The 19,860-nt window shown below is 59.9% G+C and overlaps 1 protein-coding gene across 2 annotated transcripts; it reads left to right on the forward strand.

Moving 5' to 3' along the window:
* Positions 1–875: 875 nt before the first annotated feature.
* Positions 876–19,859, forward strand: MTMR10 (myotubularin related protein 10). Of its 2 annotated transcripts, XM_084869346.1 has the most exons (16): positions 1,108–1,310; positions 1,855–1,915; positions 4,560–4,696; positions 4,816–4,888; positions 5,994–6,136; positions 7,204–7,294; positions 10,064–10,223; positions 10,829–10,916; positions 11,067–11,155; positions 11,758–11,888; positions 12,380–12,449; positions 12,880–12,950; positions 13,925–14,094; positions 15,297–15,467; positions 16,151–16,333; positions 17,233–19,859. In XM_084869346.1, the coding sequence occupies exons 1-16, from the start codon at positions 1,251–1,253 to the stop codon at positions 17,815–17,817; spliced, it is 2,283 nt and encodes a 760-aa protein (XP_084725472.1). In that variant the 5' UTR covers positions 1,108–1,250; the 3' UTR covers positions 17,818–19,859. The 2 variants fall into 2 exon arrangements, with proteins under 2 accessions (XP_084725473.1, XP_084725472.1); XM_084869347.1 differs by lacking the exon at positions 1,855–1,915 and having other exon boundaries at positions 876–1,310.
* Position 19,860: the final 1 nt, after the last annotated feature.

Genomic DNA, 19,860 nt, shown 5'->3' on the forward strand with positions numbered 1-19,860 from the left:
GTATATAGTATATAGCATATGTGTATATATTGTTTTAATTACTACTCCATAATTTTGCTACTGCTATGAATATCTAATATTACTCAATCTGGATATCCAATTAAGATCAATCTCAATATCCACTCAGCGGCCACTCCCACCTGACAGGGGCCAAGAGCGAGAAAAGAAAGGAGGCGCTGAGTCACATCTTTTCCCGCGGTATCGTTTAATACAGGAAGGGGGGGGGAGTCACAGACAGGATGGAGGGGTCTGCGTGGCCGGCCTAAGCCATCCGTCCGTGGTCCCCGAGTCCCGGGGAGTGGGGCCTCTGAGGGGCCTCCACCTGCACTGCGGCCCGGCCGCGCTGTGCTTTGGAGACGGGTCTCCTGTCCCGGGCTCACCGGTCCCCTCTCTGGGCTCACCTGTCCCCTCTCCCAGGCTGCACCTGTCCCCTCTCTGGGCTCACCTGTCCCCCCTCCCGGGCTCACCTGTCCCCTCTCCCGGGCTCACCTGTCCCCTCTCCCGGCCTCACCTGTCCCCTCTCCCAGGCTCACCTGTCCCCTCTCCCGGGCTCACCTGTCCCCCCTCCCGGACTCACCTGTCCCCTTTCCCAGAGCCCGCCCCTCCCACACTGGGCTCCACTCCCCGGCTTCCCCCACAGTGATCGCGCGAGCCGGGCGACTGCCGAGCAGCGCCCCAGGTAAGAGGGTCCCAGGAGCGGAGGGACGGACGCGACCCGACCGAGGAGGCTCCGAGCCACGGCCGTTCCCGGGCCCGCTCCCGCGGTCGCCGTAGAGTTCCCAGGGGGCCGGCAGGACCTCCGCGGGCGGCCTTTGACCCCCGCGGGCCACCGTAGCTCCCTGGGGGCCGCCGTGACCCCCGCGGGCCACCGTAGGCGCGCCCTCCCCGCGGCTGCGCGCCCAAGATGGCCGTCGCGCGCCGCTCCCCCCTGCGCCCTCGCTGAGGAGGTCCCGGCGGCGGCGGCGGCGGCGGGTGCGCGGCGACGCGGCGACAGCCCTGCGTGACGGCGGCGCGGGCGAGGCCCGGAGGCCCTGAGCGCCCGGCCGCCAGCCCCGCGCGCGCGCCGCCGCCGTCTCTCGGGGCAGGGCCACTTCCGGGGATGGGCTCGGGCGGCCGCCGTCGGCCCCGTCCCGACTCTGCCCCCCGCCCCCCGGCTCCTCCCCGCCCGTCCGCGCGCCGGGCCCGGCTGGCCACACGGGGAGCGCTCAGCCCGCGGCGGGTCCGGCTGGCGAGCGGGCCGGGGCGGGACCATGTTCTCCCTCAAGCCGCCCAGACCCACCTTCCGGTCCTACCTGCTGCCGCCGCCCCAGGTACGCGCCCCCCTCCCCGCGCGTCCCTCTCCTCCCTCCGCGCTCCGGGAGCCGCCGGCCGGCCGGCCCGTGAGCTGGGGACCCGGAGGCCACCTGTCGCCATGGCCCCTGGTCCTCGGTGCCCCCGTCCCCCCCTGTCCCCAGCCAGAGCCCCCACTCACTCGGGGAAAAGTTGTCAAACTCCGCCGGCCGCTGCCATGCTGCGCCCGGAGCTGCGAGCCCAGCGACCATATGTCTGTCCCGTCCGTCCCGTTGCCCCCAGGGCGTCCGCCCACGTGACCGGCCGGGGGATGGGGACTAGGGATGGGGTTAGGGCACCTGCCCGGCCCTTGATGTCTTAGTGTCCAGCTTCCGAGTCGCTCTTTAAGAAAACTTGGTTTAAAAAAAAAAAAAATGGGAAAGGATTGAAGGGGGACGACGGACCGGACGGGTGCAGATTGGGGTCCCCTAGGGCCACCAGGTAGAAAGCAGAACGTGGGGTTCGGTGTGTGTCTCCTGGGGGCAGCGGAGGTGTTGAATTGTGCCGTTTGCGCCCGTGTTTCAGGCGGAGGACAAGTTCGATTCGGAGCCGAAGATTAAAAAGCTGGAGCCGGTGCTGCTGCCAGGTGAGCTGCTGCCAGGGGTGCTGGCAGGTCCTTGCGGGCGGAGGAGGGACGGGTGTGGGTCTCGGCTGATGCTCTGTCCACTGAACCGAACCAGCCAGGGCCCATTGATGTTTTTTATTTCACTTTATTTTATATGTATATAATTTTTAATTGATTTTTCACAGAGAGGAAGGGAGAGGGATAGAGATCTAGAAACATCCATGAGAGAGAATCATCATCGATCAGCTGCCTCTTGCACCCCCCCCACTGGGGATGTTCCCTCAACCAAGGTCCATGCCCTTGATCGGAATCGAACCCAGGACCTTTCAGTCCGCAGGTTGACGTTCTATCCACTGAGCCACACCGGTTTCAGCTGGTATTTTTTTAGAGAGAGCACGAGGGAGGTGGACAGTTAGAGAGATAGAGAAGGAGAAACATCCCTGGGTTGCTACCCAAATTCATCCCTACAGGGCTGGCCGGGGATGGGACCTGCTGCCCAGACGCCCGCCCTCAGCTGGGAATGGAACCTGAGACCCTTCCAGGTCCGCAAGCCGGCGCTCTAACCACTGAGCCGCCAGCCGGGGCCGAGCCCGCTCTTTCCCCCAAGCGGCCTCTGATGACCGAGGCAGTGGCGTACTCTGTGTCCTGCCTGCCTGCCTGCCTGCCTGGCCGTCGCCCTAACAGCACGAAAAGCAGCGTTTATGGCAGCGTTATGGCGGCTGGGTCTCTGGAAACCAGTGACACGGCTCAGTGAACTTTGAATTCCTGACTCGGCGAGGGTTGTGTTTTGTGTTTTTCCCGGAGGTGTCAGCTGTTTCTGCGGGTGCACCTTCCCCACAGAGGCCCTTTTGCTTGACGTTTTGGGGCCCATTGTCTTGTGGGAGGGGCTGTTCTGTGCTGGGCAGGGTGTTTATCCACTGGGGGGTCCCCCTCTTCCACCGCCTCATCCAGACCACCAGCGAGTCTCCAGCGTCCCCCAAGCTGCCCCCGGCCCCACCCCCGGGGCACAGTGTCCTTCCCGGAGACTCCCGGGGTCAGAACAGAACTGCCCCTGAGGCCCCTCGTCCCCCTGGCCGGGCTTCGATCCCGCTTCCGTGTTACGATCTGACGCCCGTACGCGGTCTCGGCTGCAGATGCTGGGCTGGGCTTTTAAACGTCGCTCTCACCTCTGAGATAGGCTGATGGGGATGTTAACGTCCATAGGCTTGAAGGACTGTCCCTCGGGGGTCATCTGTTCTGTAGAATCAGCCCCAGAACGTCCCTTTCTGCCTAAAAGGCGCAGGTTTCTGGGGCGGCCGGGAGCCTCTCTGACCGTGCGAGGTCTGCTTGTCCGGGAGCCGCGGCTCAGCCCGGCCCTCCTGACCCGTGTTGGTGTTTGCGGTGGCTCTGAGCTCGCACCCGTGGTGGCCCCAGCGTTCTGTTTGCACTCAGCCTAGCCCTTCCCGAACCTCTCGCCAACCCCAAATTAGCGTGTCTGCCGCCTGCCCTCTCGTCTGTCCTTCCCACGCGCTTCCCGGTCTCTGTCCGTCTGGCCGCCCCGTCGTGGTCTCTGCTTCCTGCCTCGCCTGTCACGCCCCCTCTCCGGACACACACACACACACCCGGCACCTCGCCGCCCCTCCTCTGCTCTCAGCCTCCCCGCGATCGAGGGGACCGGTGAAGTGAGTGAGGCAGCGAGGGCCCGGCCCTCGGCCGTCAGAAGCCACGCGGAGCCGTGGCGGGTCACCCGTGGCTTCACGCGGCCCCGGGGACAAGGAGCCATTGTTCCCCGTGCGGCCTCACGTGTTCTGCTTTGGCCCGGCGCCTGGGGTTCAAGGATATCCCTGCCCCCAGCTGCCCAGAGCCTGAACCCGTAACCCAGTAAGCAGATGAGAATCAGAACACAAAATCATTGTTTGTGTACGGTTACCGGCGGCTCAGGAGGAACGTGAGCCTGAATTTAAAACGAGCCTCGTTTTATGGAGCAGAGAGAGAGAGAGAGAGAGAGACTGAGACATGGTGCGGTCAGGCTGTGGTGTGTGCTGGCGGTCTCAGCTCGCCTGCTTCGTGAAGTAAGCCGGAGACTGGGCCTCGGTCACCTTGCGGCCCGAGGGCTCGCCGCTCTGCAGGCCCCGATCCCCCGGTCCTCACTGCAGGCCCAGGAGTCGGGAGCTGGAGGAGACAGGGTCCCGCCCTGGTCAGTGCCAGCGCGCTGGGGATGTGCTCCCCTGGAGGGCGGCAGGGCACCGAGGAGGGTCCCCTGGGCCAGACCGGGGCGGGAGGCCGATCCGGGAAGGGCTCCCGCCAGGCTCGGCCCTGCTCAGGCTGCGTGTGGGCTCCGCCCTGTCCCTGGCCCCCTCGGCGGCGTTTTCGCAGTGAGCCACGCGTCCAGTGACAGTGAGCGCCCTGATTGTCAGGCTTTGTAATCGGATCCGGGGGAGCACACGGCCATGGCCGCCGTCTGGAAATGAAGGCAGCCTGGTTGGGGAGGCCTCGTGTGTCTGTACATCCCCGTGACACGCTCGCCCGTGTGTGCTGTTCTGTGTTCTGCTCGCGGCGAGCTGCTTCATGTTGAGGAAAGACCCTCTCGGAGGCGCTGTGTGCCCACGGTCCTCACTGTCGCCTGCTGATGCGTTACGGCGGGGAGGTGGCGCACACAACGATGGCTTTCCTTCTTTCTTGACAGGAGAAATCGTTGTGAACGAGGTCAGCTTCGTGAGAAAGTGCATTGCAACCGACACGAGTCAGTACGACCTGTGGGGGAAGCTGATTTGCAGCAACTTCAAAATCTCCTTCGTCACGGACGACCCGATGCCCCTGCAGGTAGGTCCTGTCCGTGCGGCCGTGCCGAGGCCCCTGACGCCGGGAGCGCCGCGGGGCTGTGGTCCCCAGGGCGCGGGCCACGGGAAGAGAGCTGACGTGAACGTGGCTTTGTGTTTCAGAAGTTCCATTACAGGAACCTTCTTCTCGGCGAGCACGATGTCCCCTTGACGTGTGTCGAGCAAATCGTCGCAGGTGCGTGCTCTTCTTTTCATACGTGTGCTGGTGGCCGAGGGCGCAGGTCCATGCACACTGGAAGGAAGCTAATTAGGAGAATTGGGGCTTCCTCCTCTCTGCTCCCGAGTCACCACAGCTTGGCAGCTCCTGCTCTGAGCATCTGCTCCCTGGTGGTCAGCGTGTGTCACGTGTGCCGGACAGCCGGACGGTCACTTAGCCTTTTATATGTAAATACATACATACTTCTATATATTTATTGATTTCAGAGAGAAAGGGAGAGGGAGAGAGAGATAGAAACATCAGTGGTGAGAGAGGATCATGGCTCGGCTGCCTCCTGCACGCCCCCTACTGTGGATGGAGCCCACAACCCAGGCGTGTGCCCTGACCGGGAATCAAACCACTGAGCTACACTGGCTGGGCCATATTATTCTCTACTCAGGCCCTTAAAGCTGATTCTACTCTGGAAGAATTGCTTGAAGATAATCAGATACTTGGGTTGGAAGTTTATTTTTGTAGGTTTTTCTCCTTTTTTTTTTGAGTCCCAGGAACATTCATTAAAGACAGAGGTAAAAAAATTAATTTAAAATGGAGGTATAAAAATGAATCGCTTTTTATAATTCCTAGTATTTGTCCTCTTTTAAATTAAAATTTTAATCATAAAATGTATCTAGATGGTGGTGGTTGGCGTGCAAACAATCATTTAAAATACATACCTTCAAAGGCAAAGTTGAAATCGATCCCCCAGCCAAGTGGATAGAGCGTCAGCCTGCGGACTGAAGGGTCCCGGGTTCGATTCCGGCCAAGGGCATGAACCTTCGTTGCGGGCACATCCCCAGTAGGAGGTGTGCAGGAGGCAGCTGATGGATGTTTCTCTCTCACGAATGTTTCTAACTATCCCTCTCCCTTCCTTTCTTAAAAAATCAATTAAGATATATTAAAAATAAGTCATTAAAGTCAATCCCCCGAAGTGCGAAGACGCACAGATAAGTGCTGGGAGGGTCCGGGAGGCGGTGCTCAGGGGTGGGTGTCCTTCCAGTCGCCATCGCTCGCGTGCGTCCGGGAGCCGCAGAGAGAGAAACAAGAACTCACTCACGTTCTCATGCTGTGCTGTCCCCCCTCTCAGTGAACGACCACAAGAGGAAGCAGAAAGTCCTGGGCCCCAACCAGAAGCTGAAGTTCAACCCAACCGAGTTAATCATTTACTGCAAAGACTTCAGGATCGTCCGCTTTCGCTTCGATGAATCCGGGCCCGAAAGTGCCAAAAAGGTAATATGGCTGGTTTTGTTCTGGTTCAGCTCATTCCGGTCCCGGATTGTGCCCGGTCCGTTTCAGTTCTCTGGGGGGAACTTTGCATTTCTCAGCGGCCCACATCCCCCCCACCCCCACCCCTTTTGTAGAGGAATTGTCGAGGCAGGAAGCGTTCTGTGGGAAGCTTTTTCATTCCGTCTTAAGCCCGAAGCTGACACACACCCACCAGTTAATAGGATTTGATCAGCCCGCCCCCACCTTCCCTGCTCGCTCACTGTCCGCGTACGTCACATGTGTCAAACACAAGGCCCGCGGGCCAAATCCAGCCCGCCAGGCCTTGCCATGTGGCCCGCACCGCGCTGTCATCACTGCACTCCGCTGTCAGTTTATGACATTGTCAGTTTATGACTGTTCAGTAAACCATTCGGCCCGCGATTTAGGCTGGATTTTAGATTTTGGCCCCTTCTCTGATTGAGTTTGACACCCCTAGCGTACGTCGTGCGGCCTTGTGCTTTTCCTGCCTCTTTCTCGGGAAGGGCTCTGCTGTCCTCTGCGTGCACTGTCTTCAGCTTCCTCCCCCTCGCTCACCCAGAGGGCTTCCTCCACCGGCCAGCCCGGGGCTCGGTCAGCGGCAGAATGAGCGGCACATTCCTGTCGGGCGCTCCCCGGAGGCCACGGGGCATCAGGGCGGGCCATTCCCGCCCGGCTGCGGCTCCGTCTCCATTTTTCAGACGCACAAGCTGAGGCTTTCTCTCTCCTAGGCGTCGGTGTGTTGCTCACCGCCTTTTGGGAGAATGCTTCTCTGGTTTTCAAGGGTCGTTTGTTTGAATGAAATTACTTTCCTGTTAAAATTCAACTCGGCAGGCCCTTGCTGCGTGCCACCTGCTCACTGAAGGCTAACAGTGTCTTGGGGGCCGTGAGTGAGCGCCTGGCCCCTGGGGGCTCGTCCACGTTCCCGGTCCAAGCGCGGCGTGGACATCAGTCCCCGCGGCCCCTGCCCCCGGCCGTGCCCACAGCCAGGCCTCCGCGTGCATCTCCCTGACCTCTGTGTTACCGTGGAATTCTAAACGCAGACTCTCTCCTAGGTGTGCCTTGCCATCGCTCACTACTCCCAGCCCACAGACCTCCAGCTCCTCTTCGCCTTTGAGTACGTCGGGAAGAAGTACCACAGCTCAGGTAAACAGAGAACGTTCCCTGTTATGACTGCCCCTTCGCGTGGTGCTCCTCAGGAGCCGCTGTGACTGCGCCGGGGGCTGGGGGGGCCGGCTCCCGCCCGAGAGAGGAGGCGCTGCCTGCAGACGGGGCTGTCTGGTCCCCGAAGGCGCGGCGGGCAGCGCGGCGAGCGGCCGGAACAGGAAGTGGCACCGTCTGCCCCGGGTCGGCCTGTGCCTGTGCCGGGGACGGTGCATTCGCCTCTCCTAACTGGAGCCGGAGTGAATCCCGTCTTCTGAGAAGCCTGGCAGGAGCCCTGGCCGGTGTGGCTCAGTGGGTAAAGCATCAGTCTGCGGACCGAAGGGTCCCAGGTTCGATTCTGGTCAGGGGCACGTGCCTGGGTTGCAGGCCAGGGCCACCATGTAGGAGGCAGCCAGTCAATGATGCCCTCTCCTCATTGATGTTTCTCTCTCCCTTCCTCTCTGAAATCAATAAAAATATATATTTTTTTAATGTATTAAAGAAAAAAAGAAACGTGGCAGGAAATGAAGAGATGTTTGAAACGCACCATCTTTCTGGCGAGGTGTGAGTTCAGAAGCTGAGGTGGTGACGCTTTTTAGTGGACTTCACAACAGAAGGAGATTGAGGGGAGGAAGAGGCTGGGCTTGTTTATTGATTCCATAGAGGAAGAGGGGGGAGAGAAACACCGATGATGAGAGAGACATACTGATTGATTGCCTCCTGCATGCACCCAGCCAGGGCCAGGGGTCGAGCCTGCAACTGAGGCACTCACCCTTGACCGGAATCGAACCCGGGACCCTTCATTCTGCAGGCCGATGCTCTATCCACTGAGCCACACAGGCTAGGGCGGGGCAGTTTTTATAAATATGCAATAGTTCTGTCCACATATCTGTGTCGGCAATGACATCACCACGGAGAACTCCAGATGGTCATGTGATTCTGTACGTTAGTTCTATATACCAACGTCATTTTAACCAACCATTTCTTAAAACCTCATAAAAGAATGGGGAGGAAACGAAGAGGTCACGTCTTACACTGGCCCCTTGTGGGCGCGTGACCGCACGACCGCCTGCCTCCCGAGGCACGTGGGCGCCCCCTCCTCGCGGGAGAAAAGTGAATCAGTTACACATTCACAGTGGAAGGTCCCTCGCCCGGCTCGGCCTGGAGGGGTCTTATAACTTATTGACCGCACCGGTCCTGACATGCTGCTGCCTCGGAACATGTGGTAGTGACCTGGGTAGTCTGCGGAGTGGGGTGACCGCAGTGTCACTAGGCTGCACCGGCATTGCGGTGGGAACGGGACCCGCATTGCGGGAGGCATGAGGCAGGCTCACTGCTCTGGAAGACACCTGGCAGGGACCTTCCCTGGAGGACACGAGGTCATGCGTGTCAGACGGCGCTTTGTCCTGGCGGCACAGTGTTGATGGAGTGTGACCGTTTTTCTCACCAAAACGTAACTCGTTGTAATCTAGACTTGAACAGCGCAGTTGACGTAAATTCACTTCTGAACGTAAAGGAACTCCTGAGTGTGCGAAAGCAGCGTAGGTCCTGACTGTCGGGCTGCCTTTGGGTCAGCCCCGAGCTGTCAGTGTGATCATCAGGGTCACGGTCAAGGGCCACGGTCAAGGACAGCAGCTAGGAGGGATGTTTCGGGGGTACGGGAGTGGCAGGACGGTCACCGGCTCCCGCTTACATTGCTTGAGGATCCGGGCCAGTTCTTGCTGATGCTGCTTATCCGGTAGAAAGGGCAGAGCCCAGCGTACGGGGCCTCAGCCTCAGGCTCAGGAGCTTCGTTCTGCGTTGGCTTGACCTGCTGCTGCTTCACTTCCTTTCGGTGTTCCTCCTCCGGTCCTGGGGGCCTCTCCGGGTTAATGAGACCTCAAGTGCTTTATTTAGCCCAGAGCCTTCCCCTGAACTCCTTGTGCGCATCAGTCAGTTCTCTGTGACTCCTTACGTGTAGCTTGTGGATAACATGACACATACTTAAAGCTCCTCTTCCTCAAGCAAGTACTTCCTAAGCGTGACCCTGGCAGTGTGCTGTGAAGGCTCCACAGCCTTTGGCGCCCTCCACGCTCTTGCAGAAGCATCAGCGGCTTCGTTAGGGTCTGACGGAGCCTGAGACCCCCACTGAGACCCCCCACTCCGCAGTCAGAGGCCGGGCCTGTGAGTGAGGGCGGCCCAGTGCCACCGGAGCCTCTGGATGGCATCTGGGCTCCGGCGGGTTAGAGTCCTTTCTGCAGGCAGGCGGGGGCAGGGCTATTGGCACAGGAAGGCCTGCGGGCGAGGTGTCCCTGCGGTGCTCTGAGGGGGGGGTTAGATGCCTGGGCTCCCCCCACGGCGGCAGTGACGGAGGAGGGGATGAGCGCAGGCGCTGGTCACCGCGGCCGGGGAACAAGGGGCCTTTGAGGGAAAGAAGCCACGAGGCTGTTCCCCGGTCAGCTGGTCCGTGGGCAGACGCTGTCCGAGAGCACAAGCTCATCCTTGTAAAGCGGTAGTGTCAGACTGTGCTCCTGAAGGAGTGCGAGCCTCAGGCGCGACCTTCGGCCTCGGCGAGCAGCGCTGGTCTGCGTGTGACGTCCTGAGACACTGGCCTCCCGCCGGACGGGCGCTTTCAGCGAGGCTCCTCTTGCTGACACGGTCTCAGGGTCACTGCCCTCGGACGCTGGGAGGAAACCTCGCACGTCTCAGGGAGGAGCCCTGAGGGTGTGGACAGGAGAGGACGGGAGCTGGAGGCGGGTGCGAGGACACCGGTGACGCTGCTCTTCCTCGCAGCCAGCACGCCCAACGGGCTCCCCGCGGGCGGCGGGGCGGGCGGCGGCCAGAAGACGCCGCTCTTCGAGACCTACTCCGACTGGGACCGCGAGGTCAAGCGGACGGGCGCCTCGGGCTGGAGAGTGAGCTCCGTGAACGAGGGCTACATGATCTCCACGTGGTGAGTCCGGGAGCCGCCGCCCGCCTCCCGCCGGGGGCGATCCGGTCCGTGTGTGTGTGTGTGTGTGTGTGTGTGTGTGTGTGCATGTGTGTGCACGCGTGTGTGTGCGTGCGTGTGTCTGCATCTTGTAAATGTCTCACGGTCCGTTGGCCGCGGGGAGGAAAGAAGGGGGTGTCTTACATGGCATGGGGCTGCCCCCGAGGAACTGCTGTCGGATGGGGCCCGGAGTTGGCCTGTCTCTGGATGGGGGGGGAGTGGGGAGGGCCCTGCAGCTTCTCGGGAGTGTGTGGGTGTGCTGGGTTTCAGGGGTCTTCGCCGGCAGGAGAACATGGTGGGCGTGCTTTTCAGTCCTGCTGGCCTGACAGTCATTGTGGACAACATGCCCACACCTCCTGTGGCTTTTCCCTGCTCCCCTAGGAGGTCTGTCCGTGGCCGCACCAGACATGCGATGTCTGGACGGTCAGTGTCCTCAGGGTCCACGGGATGGCTGCGCAATGGGGTGCACATTCGGGGGAGGAACGGGTTTGATGACCCCTGGGGTCACGGCACCCTGCCCTGCCCACAGCACGACGGGCCTGATGGCGTGGTTTGCTTTCTCCCCTCAGCCTTCCGGAATACTTCGTGGTGCCCAGCTCCCTGGCTGACCAGGACCTGAAGACCTTCTCCCACTCTTTCGTCGGAAGAAGGATGCCGGTGAGTGACAGCTGCTGGGTTTCAGAGCATGGGGGGCTCTGTCTCCCGGTCACCGAGGCCCCATCATGCCTGGTCACGCGGGGCCCCGTCATGCCTGGTCACACGGGGCCCCGTCTCCCTCCTGCTCACACGAGGCTCTCTCCGTTGCAGCTGTGGAGCTGGAGCCACCCGAACGGCAGTGCCCTGGTGCGGACGGCCCTCGTCAAGGACCTGCTGCAGCAGCGGAAGATCGACCAGAGGTGCTGACACCGGGGGGACTGCGGGCCGGCTGACACCGGGGGACTGGCTGGTCGTGTTAGTTCACCCAGAGGCCCAGGGAACACACTCAGGCCCCCTCAGCTCATCGTGTCCAAGACCGGCTCAGACACGGCCCCCGCCTCTCCCCACTGCTCTCAGAACCTGGGTCCCTCCCGATGCTTCCTCTTTCTCTCCTCCCTGTGTCCGAGCGTCGCCGCCTCCTGGCCCTGCACACACGTCCTCTCCGCTGGTCCTGCCCAGGCCCTTGGCACCAGCTGTCGTCTGCCCAGAACCCTTTCCCCAGGTCGGCGACGGCTCCTGGTCTTCTCGGGTTTGGCCACACATCAGCTCCCTGGGGCTTCTCTGACCGTGGGGCCGGACTCGCCGCGCTCCCCTGAACACACCCTCACTCGGGGCTCACCGCGGCCGCTGGTGCCTCATTCCCCCCACGCCCCCCAGAGGGAGCCCATGCAGGTGGAGGCCGGGCCTGCCCTGTTCCTCTCCGTCCCCAGCTCTCAGGGCAGCGATTGGCTCACAGGAGGTGGTCGGGAAATGTGTGTGGAATACATGGGTGACTAGTGACTGAGGGTTCTGTCTTCCTTAGGATCTGTAACGCAATAACCAAGAGCCACCCGCAGAGGAGCGACGTTCATAAGTCAGATTTGGATAAGACCCTGCCCAACATCCAAGAAATACAAGCGGCTTTTGTAAAGCTGAAACAGCTCTGTGTCAACGGTAACGTCTTTTTTTATATAAACATATATACATATATATATATCTATATATATAATATATGTATATTTATGTTTGTGTGCGCAGTGAATGGGGGAATACAGCATTGTATGAGGCATGTCAGGAAAAGTGATATTCCTTAAAATTGTAGAAACAGACTTATTTAAGTAGAGGGTTATTGAGATGTTTGTACAAATTATTACTGTATGAGAAGGTCAGGAGAATAAACTGCAAACAAATGCTTTCCATTAGGGAGGGAAAATGAGCCCAATAAATCCCCTTGAAATCATGACAGGTAGGGTGGGGTGCTTTTATGAGAAAACAACTTACACACTGAGATTTAAGCCACTTTTTAATATTAAAAATGACATACCACTTAACTCTGGTATTAATCATGTAAAAATTAAGCTTAAACCGCCTGAAAGCGTGCGTGTGTGTGTGTGTGTGTGTGTGTGTGAATATAACTGCATGCCCATATAATGATGTTATTGCAGAGCCTTTTGAAGAAACTGAAGAGAGATGGCTATCGTCGCTGGAAAGCACTCGGTGGCTAGAATACGTGAGGTTTGTACAACTACTTTCCTCTTTTTCTTTGATTTATATTTTGAAGCTAGGGGCCCAGTGCACAAATTCATGCACCTTGAAAGGAACTAGTGGTTCGGTTGTCCTGTCATTCGATCCGTTCCCTCACGGCCCCCCAGTGCTGTCTGCCGGCAGACCACTCCTGCCCCCGCCGCTCCCACACGCGGACAGCGCCAGCCCCACTGGCACCCAGTGACGGCGCCACCAGCAGGTGGGAGCGGCGGCCGGGAGTTTCCCGGGTATAAAAACCGGACTGTTGAAGATTCACATAAATACTGGTGAAACACACAAAGGTCATGGAGAAGACAAATGTGTGCAGTGGAATATTAGGTTTGCTTGATTTTAAGGTCTTTAAAGATACCTTTATCGTGGAAATGGGGTTTTTCACAGTATTTTTCTCTCCGCTCCCCAGGGCGTTCCTGAGACACTCGGCAGAGCTCGTGTACACCCTGGACAGCAGGCGGGTCTCTGTGGTCCTCCAAGGTAACTCCCTCACTGCGGTGGCCATCACAGCCAGCGTGGGCACCACGTCCACGGTCAAGTCCGTGTCTGTAACGTCAGCCGTCCCTTCCTGACAACCCTGCCGCCAGACACCCCGGGCCTTACACGTCAGAACAGAAGGGCACAGAGACTGCGCGTGGGCGGCCAGGAGGGAGGCGCACCCTCCACTCTGAGCTGGGGAGGCACTCCCAGGCCTCATGGAGCCACGCGGGGTCCGTCCTGGCCGGGCGTGCTCTCTCTAACCATGCTGTGTGCCTCGTTCATACTGATAGGGTGTGAATGCTCCTGCTCCATGTGCCTCTAAAGAAACAGGGTGGTGTCAAGAAATTGACCTACTCGGATAGCCAGTAATGTGAATTTTGTCTACTGGTTAGCAGGAATAATTGCAATATAAAAACTTACTTTTTAAAAAAATATATTTTATTTTATTTTTTTTTTTACAGAGAGGAAGGGAGAGGAATAGAGAGTTAGAAACATTGATGAGAAACATCCATCAGCTGCCTCCTGCACACCTCCCACTGGGGAATGTGCCCGCAACCAAGGTACATGCCCTTGACCAGAATCGAACCTGGATGGGACCTTTTAGTCTGCAGACTGACGCTCTGTCCACTGAGCCACACCGGTCAGGGCTGCAGTATAAAATCTTTCTGTTAGCAAAACGTACTTAAGCGTTGACTAACTCCATAGCCAATAGAATTGCTAAGCTTATGAATGCGGTTTGATAAGCCCTGAGCTTCCTGCTGATGCTCTGAAGCCACATTGCACAGGATGTGAGCACACGCGCAGCCGGAGCTCCCCGAGCATCTCTGCCGCTGTCCAGTGCCGCGGCTCCCGTAAAGATCCTCAGACGCCTCGGGGAGCAGTAGCGGTGCACGCTCCCCGGTCGCGGTTGAGCTACAGTCGGAGTGTGAGCCCGGGCATGCTCCCACGTCCTCGTTCTCTCTCCGTTCCGACAGAGGAGGAGGGCAGAGACCTGAGCTGCGTGGTTGCGTCTCTCGTGCAAGTGATGCTGGATCCCCACTTCAGGACGCTCCCTGGGTTCCAGAGCCTGGTTCAGAAGGAGTGGGTGATGGCGGGCTACCAGTTCCTGGACCGCTGCAGCCACCTCAAGCGGTCGGAGAAGGAGGTAACGCAGCAGGTGCCGCCGCCCGTCTGCGGGGCGGGGCGTGCCCCCGGGCGGGACGGGGCTTCCTATCTCTTACTTTTAATAACTTTTACTGAAGTCAGAGGGGACGGGAGAGAGAGAAACATCTATGAGGAGAGGGAATCGTGGATCGGCTGCCTCCTGCACAACCCCCACTGGGGATCGAGCCCACAAACCGGGCCTGTGCCCTGATCGGGAATCGAACCCTGACCTCCTGGTTCACAGGCCGATGCTCAGCCCCTGAGCCGCGCCGGCCGGGTGACGGGGGACTTTTAAATGCCGCACAGAACACAGCGCAGCTCACAGTCCGGGCCTGACCCGTGGATCCGAGCCCACGTGGGGGCCGTGCCGAGTCATGGCACCGCCCAGGTGACGCCTGGCAGGTGGCAGTGGGGTTCCTCCGAGTTGGAAATACTTGAGCTGCGTCCACTCTTCCACAGGGCAGATGGCCAGCACGTTAGGTTGTTGGAACACCCGCTGTGCAATGCCACATTTTTGTACGCAGGCGCCTGTTACGAGTGGGGGCTTGTCGCAGACGCACTGTGCCTGGCCCAGGGCCCAGGCGGGCTTTTCCATCGCCACAGAGCACTCCAGGGCGCCGGGACCACCCTGGCCGGTCACGGGCACTGCTGCTGCCCGGGGACGCGGTTAGAAACTGGGGAACCGGAATGGAAGCGCAGGGGGCCTGCCGGTCACCGTGGGGTCAGTGCCGCCTCGATCCCTAGCGGAGCTGTGGGCTGTTTCAGAGGAGGCACTGCCCGCGGTCTTTAGGGCGAGGCCTGTGGCCTGGGATCCAGTCATTTTCGGAAACTCTGGGACGTTTCTGGAAGCCGAGCCTGCAGGGCCAACCAGAAGCTATTTGCAGAAGCTGGGCGTGGGCGGGTGTCCTGTGGGTTTATGTGCTAACCCGTGTGTCCAGGCGAGGCTCCCGGCTTCCCGTCCCCGTCCCGCGGGCACACGGCCTGTGGGCGGTTCCCCCGCTCCCCACGCCTCCAGGAAGGCGGGCTGCGGTGCTCGTTCGAGGGGGCCCTGAGCTGCTGTGTCGCCCCCAGATCCTCAGCTCCTCTGGGCCGGGCTGCGGGCCAGGGCTCTGTCTCCGTGTCTTCCTCGCGGCAGCGATGAGCTCGAAGTGAGTGTGTGACCGGAAGACGCGGTCGGTAACCCACTTCTGGTCCCGCCCGCAGTCGCCGCTGTTCCTGCTGTTCCTGGACGCCACGTGGCAGCTGCTGGACCAGTTCCCGGCCGCCTTCGAGTTCTCCGAGACCTACCTGGCCGTGCTGGGCGACAGCACCCGCATCTCCCTGTTCGGCACCTTCCTGTTCAACTCGCCGCACCAGCGGGTGAAGCAGAGCACGGTGAGGGCTGCGGGGGCGGCGCGGGGTGGCGCTTCATCGGGAAGCCGTGCACGTCCAGTGCGTCCTTCAACCGCCCCCTCCCTGCCCCGGGCTGGTCCCGGCCCCAGGCTGTCCTGGCCCTGCGGTCCCTGGACCGGCGGCACAGGCTCTCCACTTGGAGAGACGGCAGCCGCCCCAGCCAGAGGCAGCTTTGGTTTCAGTTTTTCTTTTTTTAAAAAGATTGTATTGTTAAAAAAAAAAAAAAAAAATCTGTATTGCTGAAATATTACATAGGTCCCCCTGTTAGCCCTCCAGCCACCCTGCCCCCTGGCCCAGGCCTTCACCACACTGCTGCCTGTGTCCATGGGTGAGGCATACATGCATGTCAGCAAAGACAGTTACATACCTGACAGCTGACCGCACAAACGCATGCTCACGGGCTCACGGGTAAGGTGCTGCAGCTGTGAGACAACATGGGCGTTTGCGGCAGCACACGCGTGAGTCCTGGCTTCCTCCCGTCTCGGGACAGAGCGCTCGCTCACCAGGGCGCGGCGGGCCCTCGGCCGGGGGTGCCGCTCGGAGGGAAGACGTGCCGCCCTCGGGGGCCGCGTGGCTCCGGGCCTGGCGGCCCAACCCCGGACCAGGGGCTCCCGCGAGGAGATCCTCGGCATCTTTTCCAGAGATCCAAACGTCGTGTTTTGCAGGAGTTTGCCATCAGCAGGAACATCCAGCTGGGCGACGAGAAGGGCCTGAAGTTCCCCTCGGTGTGGGACTGGTCCCTGCAGTTCACCGCCAAGGACCGCACGCTCTTCCACAACCCCCTGTACGTCGGCAGGAGCGCGCCCTGCGTGCGCAACAGCTCCGGGAAGGCCTTCAAGCGGACCAAGGTGAGAGGGCACCCCCGAAACTCCCCCCAGAGCACCGGCCTCCCGAGTCAGCCCCTCCCGGGACAAGCCCGTCTGCAGGGCAGGCCTGCGGGATCGGACACTTTTTACCCGACGGGGCTCCCTCCTCACCACCGGAGGCCCCGGAGCCCTGGGCAGTGTCTGAGAGTCAGCAGGTCACAGCTCGGGGCCTGAGAGACCCACCCTCTGCCTGTTGTTCCTTCTAGACTCAGCCAGGCTAGGTTTGTTCCAAGCCAGAAGCTATGGGATCCCTTAACATGACCCGCGTGGTTCAGGGCCCACTCAGGGTCCGGTTTCTGGAGAAGGCCTCACGCTAAAATGGAGAGAGAGCCTGGAAAAGAGTTAATTTGGGAAAATGGAGGCCAGGCGGGAAGTCCACCTCTAGTGGGAAGACTGACCCCTCTCTGGCCTTTTACCATTCCTTTTATTGAGATTCTGAGACAAAGACATCTCTTAGGCGGGAAGTTCCAACAACAGAAAATCAACTTACATTTACATGTGATTAACAAATTAGAGTTGCCTCAACTACCACTGTCTCAACTAGATAATGAGTTAATAGCTCCGACCATTCAGAGCCGTCAAGGTTGGCCAGCTCCCTTTACATTTTATCTCCAGTGACTCAACTTAGAGTCAATGAGTTAACAGCTCTGACCATTCTGAGCCATCAAGCCTGGCTAGCTCTTTTTACGTTTTATTTCCAGTGACATGTGAGGTTTCTGGAATTTGCACTAGGAGCATTGGGAGGGCAGGAGCTCAGTCCTCTAGGCTGAAGCCCCTCCCGGCTCTCGTGGCCCCAGGGTCTGCTTGGCCTGCACCTTGGCTGTCTCTCCGAAGGGAGGCCGGCCAGCCGTGCGTGCTAACCTCTCTCTCCGCCCGCACAGAGAAACTACAGCTCCACCCTGCGGGGCGTGCCGGCCTCCCTCCGGAACGGACTCCTCGGCGACCAGGACTCGCTCCCGCGCAGGAACTCCCTGGTCCTGCAGGCGAGGCCGGAGCCGCCCCCGCACGCCGGGGGCCCGGAGCGCTGCTTCCGGGACTGGCTCTGCAGGCCGGCCGACCTGCACGGCCTGCTGCTGCCCCGCCTGTCGGGCGCGCACATAAAGCTCTGGAAACTGTGCTACTTCCGCTGGGTCCCCGAGGCCCAGATCGACCGCGGGGGCTCCATCACCGCCTTCCACCGGCTCTCGCTGCTGGCGGACGAGGTGGACGTGCTGAGCAGGACACTGCGGCAGCACCGGGCGGGCCCGCTGGAGGCCGCCTACGCCGAGCTGGACCAGAGCCGCATGTACTTCCGGGCCCGCGGCCCCCAGGACGCCTCGGGCACGCCGGCCTTCCTCTCCTCCTCCTTCCCCTTCTCCCCCGTCGGCAACCTCTGCCGGCGCAGCATCTCGGGCACGCCGCTGAGCAAGTTCCTGAGCGGCGCCAAGATCTGGCTGTCCACGGAGACGCTGGCCACCGAGGACTGAGCGGGCGTGGCCTGGGTGTCCTCCTGGGGTTACGCGGCTAGCCTGGGCGCTCGGCGCCCCGATGATCTCATACGTAAGAGTAACCGCCGAGATTTGCACTAACGCTGGGAACGTGCTGAACCGCGCTTCCCTCGCCGTTGCTAGGAGACAGGCGTCCACTCGGGTCTCGGTGTTCCTCTCCGTGTCCAGGTCCGGCTCTGCTGACCCGCAGGCAGGCATCCCCACGTACTACTGTGGCCGCGGGAGTCAGGGTGTGTCCGCAGCCAGAGCCGCAGTCAGGAGAGGACGGGGTAGTGTGTAGTGTAGCCTCTTTTCGGGGAGCGTCGCCGGCCCCCAGCAGCCGGCAGGAGGTATCGGTGTCTGTCCCTGGTGCCTTTCTGTCGTCTGTCTCTCCTTGAACTCCCCGGGGACCAAGGTCGAGCACTGGAATCTACTTCCGTCGCTCGGGACCGGAGATCACTGTGTCTTAAAACCGTGCGTGTGCCCTTACCGTCCTCGAGCCAGCCTTAAATCCATGTGCACTGTGAGCTTTGAGAAGCATTTGCTGCAGATGACGTAACGGAACGTAGAAGTGCCTTTGACGCTGAGATGAAGGTCTGAGTAGCATGGTTAAGGAGAGTTTGTCTTTGCGGTTAGGGGGTTCACATCCCGCTGCGTACTGAGACGGGCCTTTCACACTAAGTTCACGCCAACAGGCAGGAGTCCCCAGAGCAATGTCCCGTCCGTCTGGGAGGCCCCAGGGCCACAGCAGATCTGTGGGGGCCAGGCCTGGGGCGAGGGGCCAGGCCGTCCACACGGAGCCAACCCCCCACTGATGATTGAGCCCAGGCACGTGCCCTTGACTGGAATTGAACCCGGGACCCTTCAGTCCGCAGGCCAGCACTCTGTCCACTGAGCCACATCAGCCGGGGTTCAGACCAAGTTCGTAAAAGACTTAGGAGGAGAGAACAAGAGGAGAAAACAGCCACTCAGAGTCCTGCCACTTTGATAAATAGCAAGAGGCCTCCACACCCCCAGCTTTTGATCGCAGTGTGCAGAGGGGACGGGCGGGGGCGTTGTTGGTCTGAGGCTCCTTGTCTTGAAATTGTGCGTGAGAGCCAAAGCCGAGCGGCGGGCCCAGCTCACGCTGGCGGGACGTCTGCTCCAGGCCCCCAGCGCCCTCATTCCGCTGACAGGGCGAATGTCTCCAGTCTGGCTGTTACTGTGTTAAAACTGTCGTCCTGAGCTTTTATAAACGTTTTATAATACGGCGTCTAGCTCGCTGACTTCCTTTTCTAAAACAGGTTTTTTCAAAAGTATGTCTTACCTTTATACATCACAGATAGCTATTTCTATTGAATTATCTGCCTTTTATAAACTGTTAGATGATGTGTCTGAATCAAAGGGGCCGGCTTGCCTACTGAGTCTTAGGAGACCCAGTGTCCCTGCCAGCCGGCTGCCTGGAGGAAAAGGGCTTTTCTCCCCTGATCGATAGCAGTCAGTCCTTTCCGGGAGCCCGTCCTCCCATCCCCAGCCCCCCCACCCCCTTGGGACACAGCGACCGCCCTGCCACAAAGCTGCCTCCTCACGGTGACAGGGTGAGAGCTGGTGACCTCGGAAGGGTTCCGATCCTCCCTTCCCCCCTTCTTCCTCGGCACACTGCTCTCAGCGCCTTCCGTCACGTTTGATTCGCAACTTAAAAAACTAGGTACTGTCAGTGCTGTTTCAGACAGGAAAAGTGCGTGTTTTTGTATGATAATCAAATGTACAGTGTGGTTTTTCGTTGTCTCTGGCTGGACAGTTGTGTCATGATTATGGTGCCACAGCTCGCTGGGCATGATATGAAGAACAACGGTCACGGCCCAAGTCCTGGCCCCGCCTCCGCCCAGCCCCTCGGGGCACCCCAGGGGCTCCCTGCGCCCTGCCGAAGAGCGCCCCTCGGCCCGCAGCCCCGCGTGCGAGGCCCGGGCCGCACTGTCACAGCCTGGACTCCGGCAGGGACTTATAGATGTACAGTGTCTTCCTGTTGTTTTGTGATGAAACTGATTTTAAAAAAACCAAAAA

This window comes from Pipistrellus hanaki (assembly GCF_964339955.1).
Source record: "Pipistrellus hanaki genome assembly, chromosome: 21".
NCBI classification, from domain to species: domain Eukaryota; kingdom Metazoa; phylum Chordata; class Mammalia; order Chiroptera; family Vespertilionidae; genus Pipistrellus; species Pipistrellus hanaki.

Excerpts from the sequence above, each read along its gene's own strand:
- MTMR10 (XM_084869347.1), top strand. The coding sequence starts at position 1,100 with ATGGGCTCGGGCGGCCGCCGTCGGCCCCGTCCCGACTCTGCCCCCCGC. Across the intron at positions 4,697-4,815 it reads ACGACCCGATGCCCCTGCAG|AAGTTCCATTACAGGAACCT; the intron begins GTAGGTCCTGTC and ends TTTGTGTTTCAG. Across the intron at positions 15,468-16,150 it reads AGCGGGTGAAGCAGAGCACG|GAGTTTGCCATCAGCAGGAA; the intron begins GTGAGGGCTGCG and ends CGTGTTTTGCAG.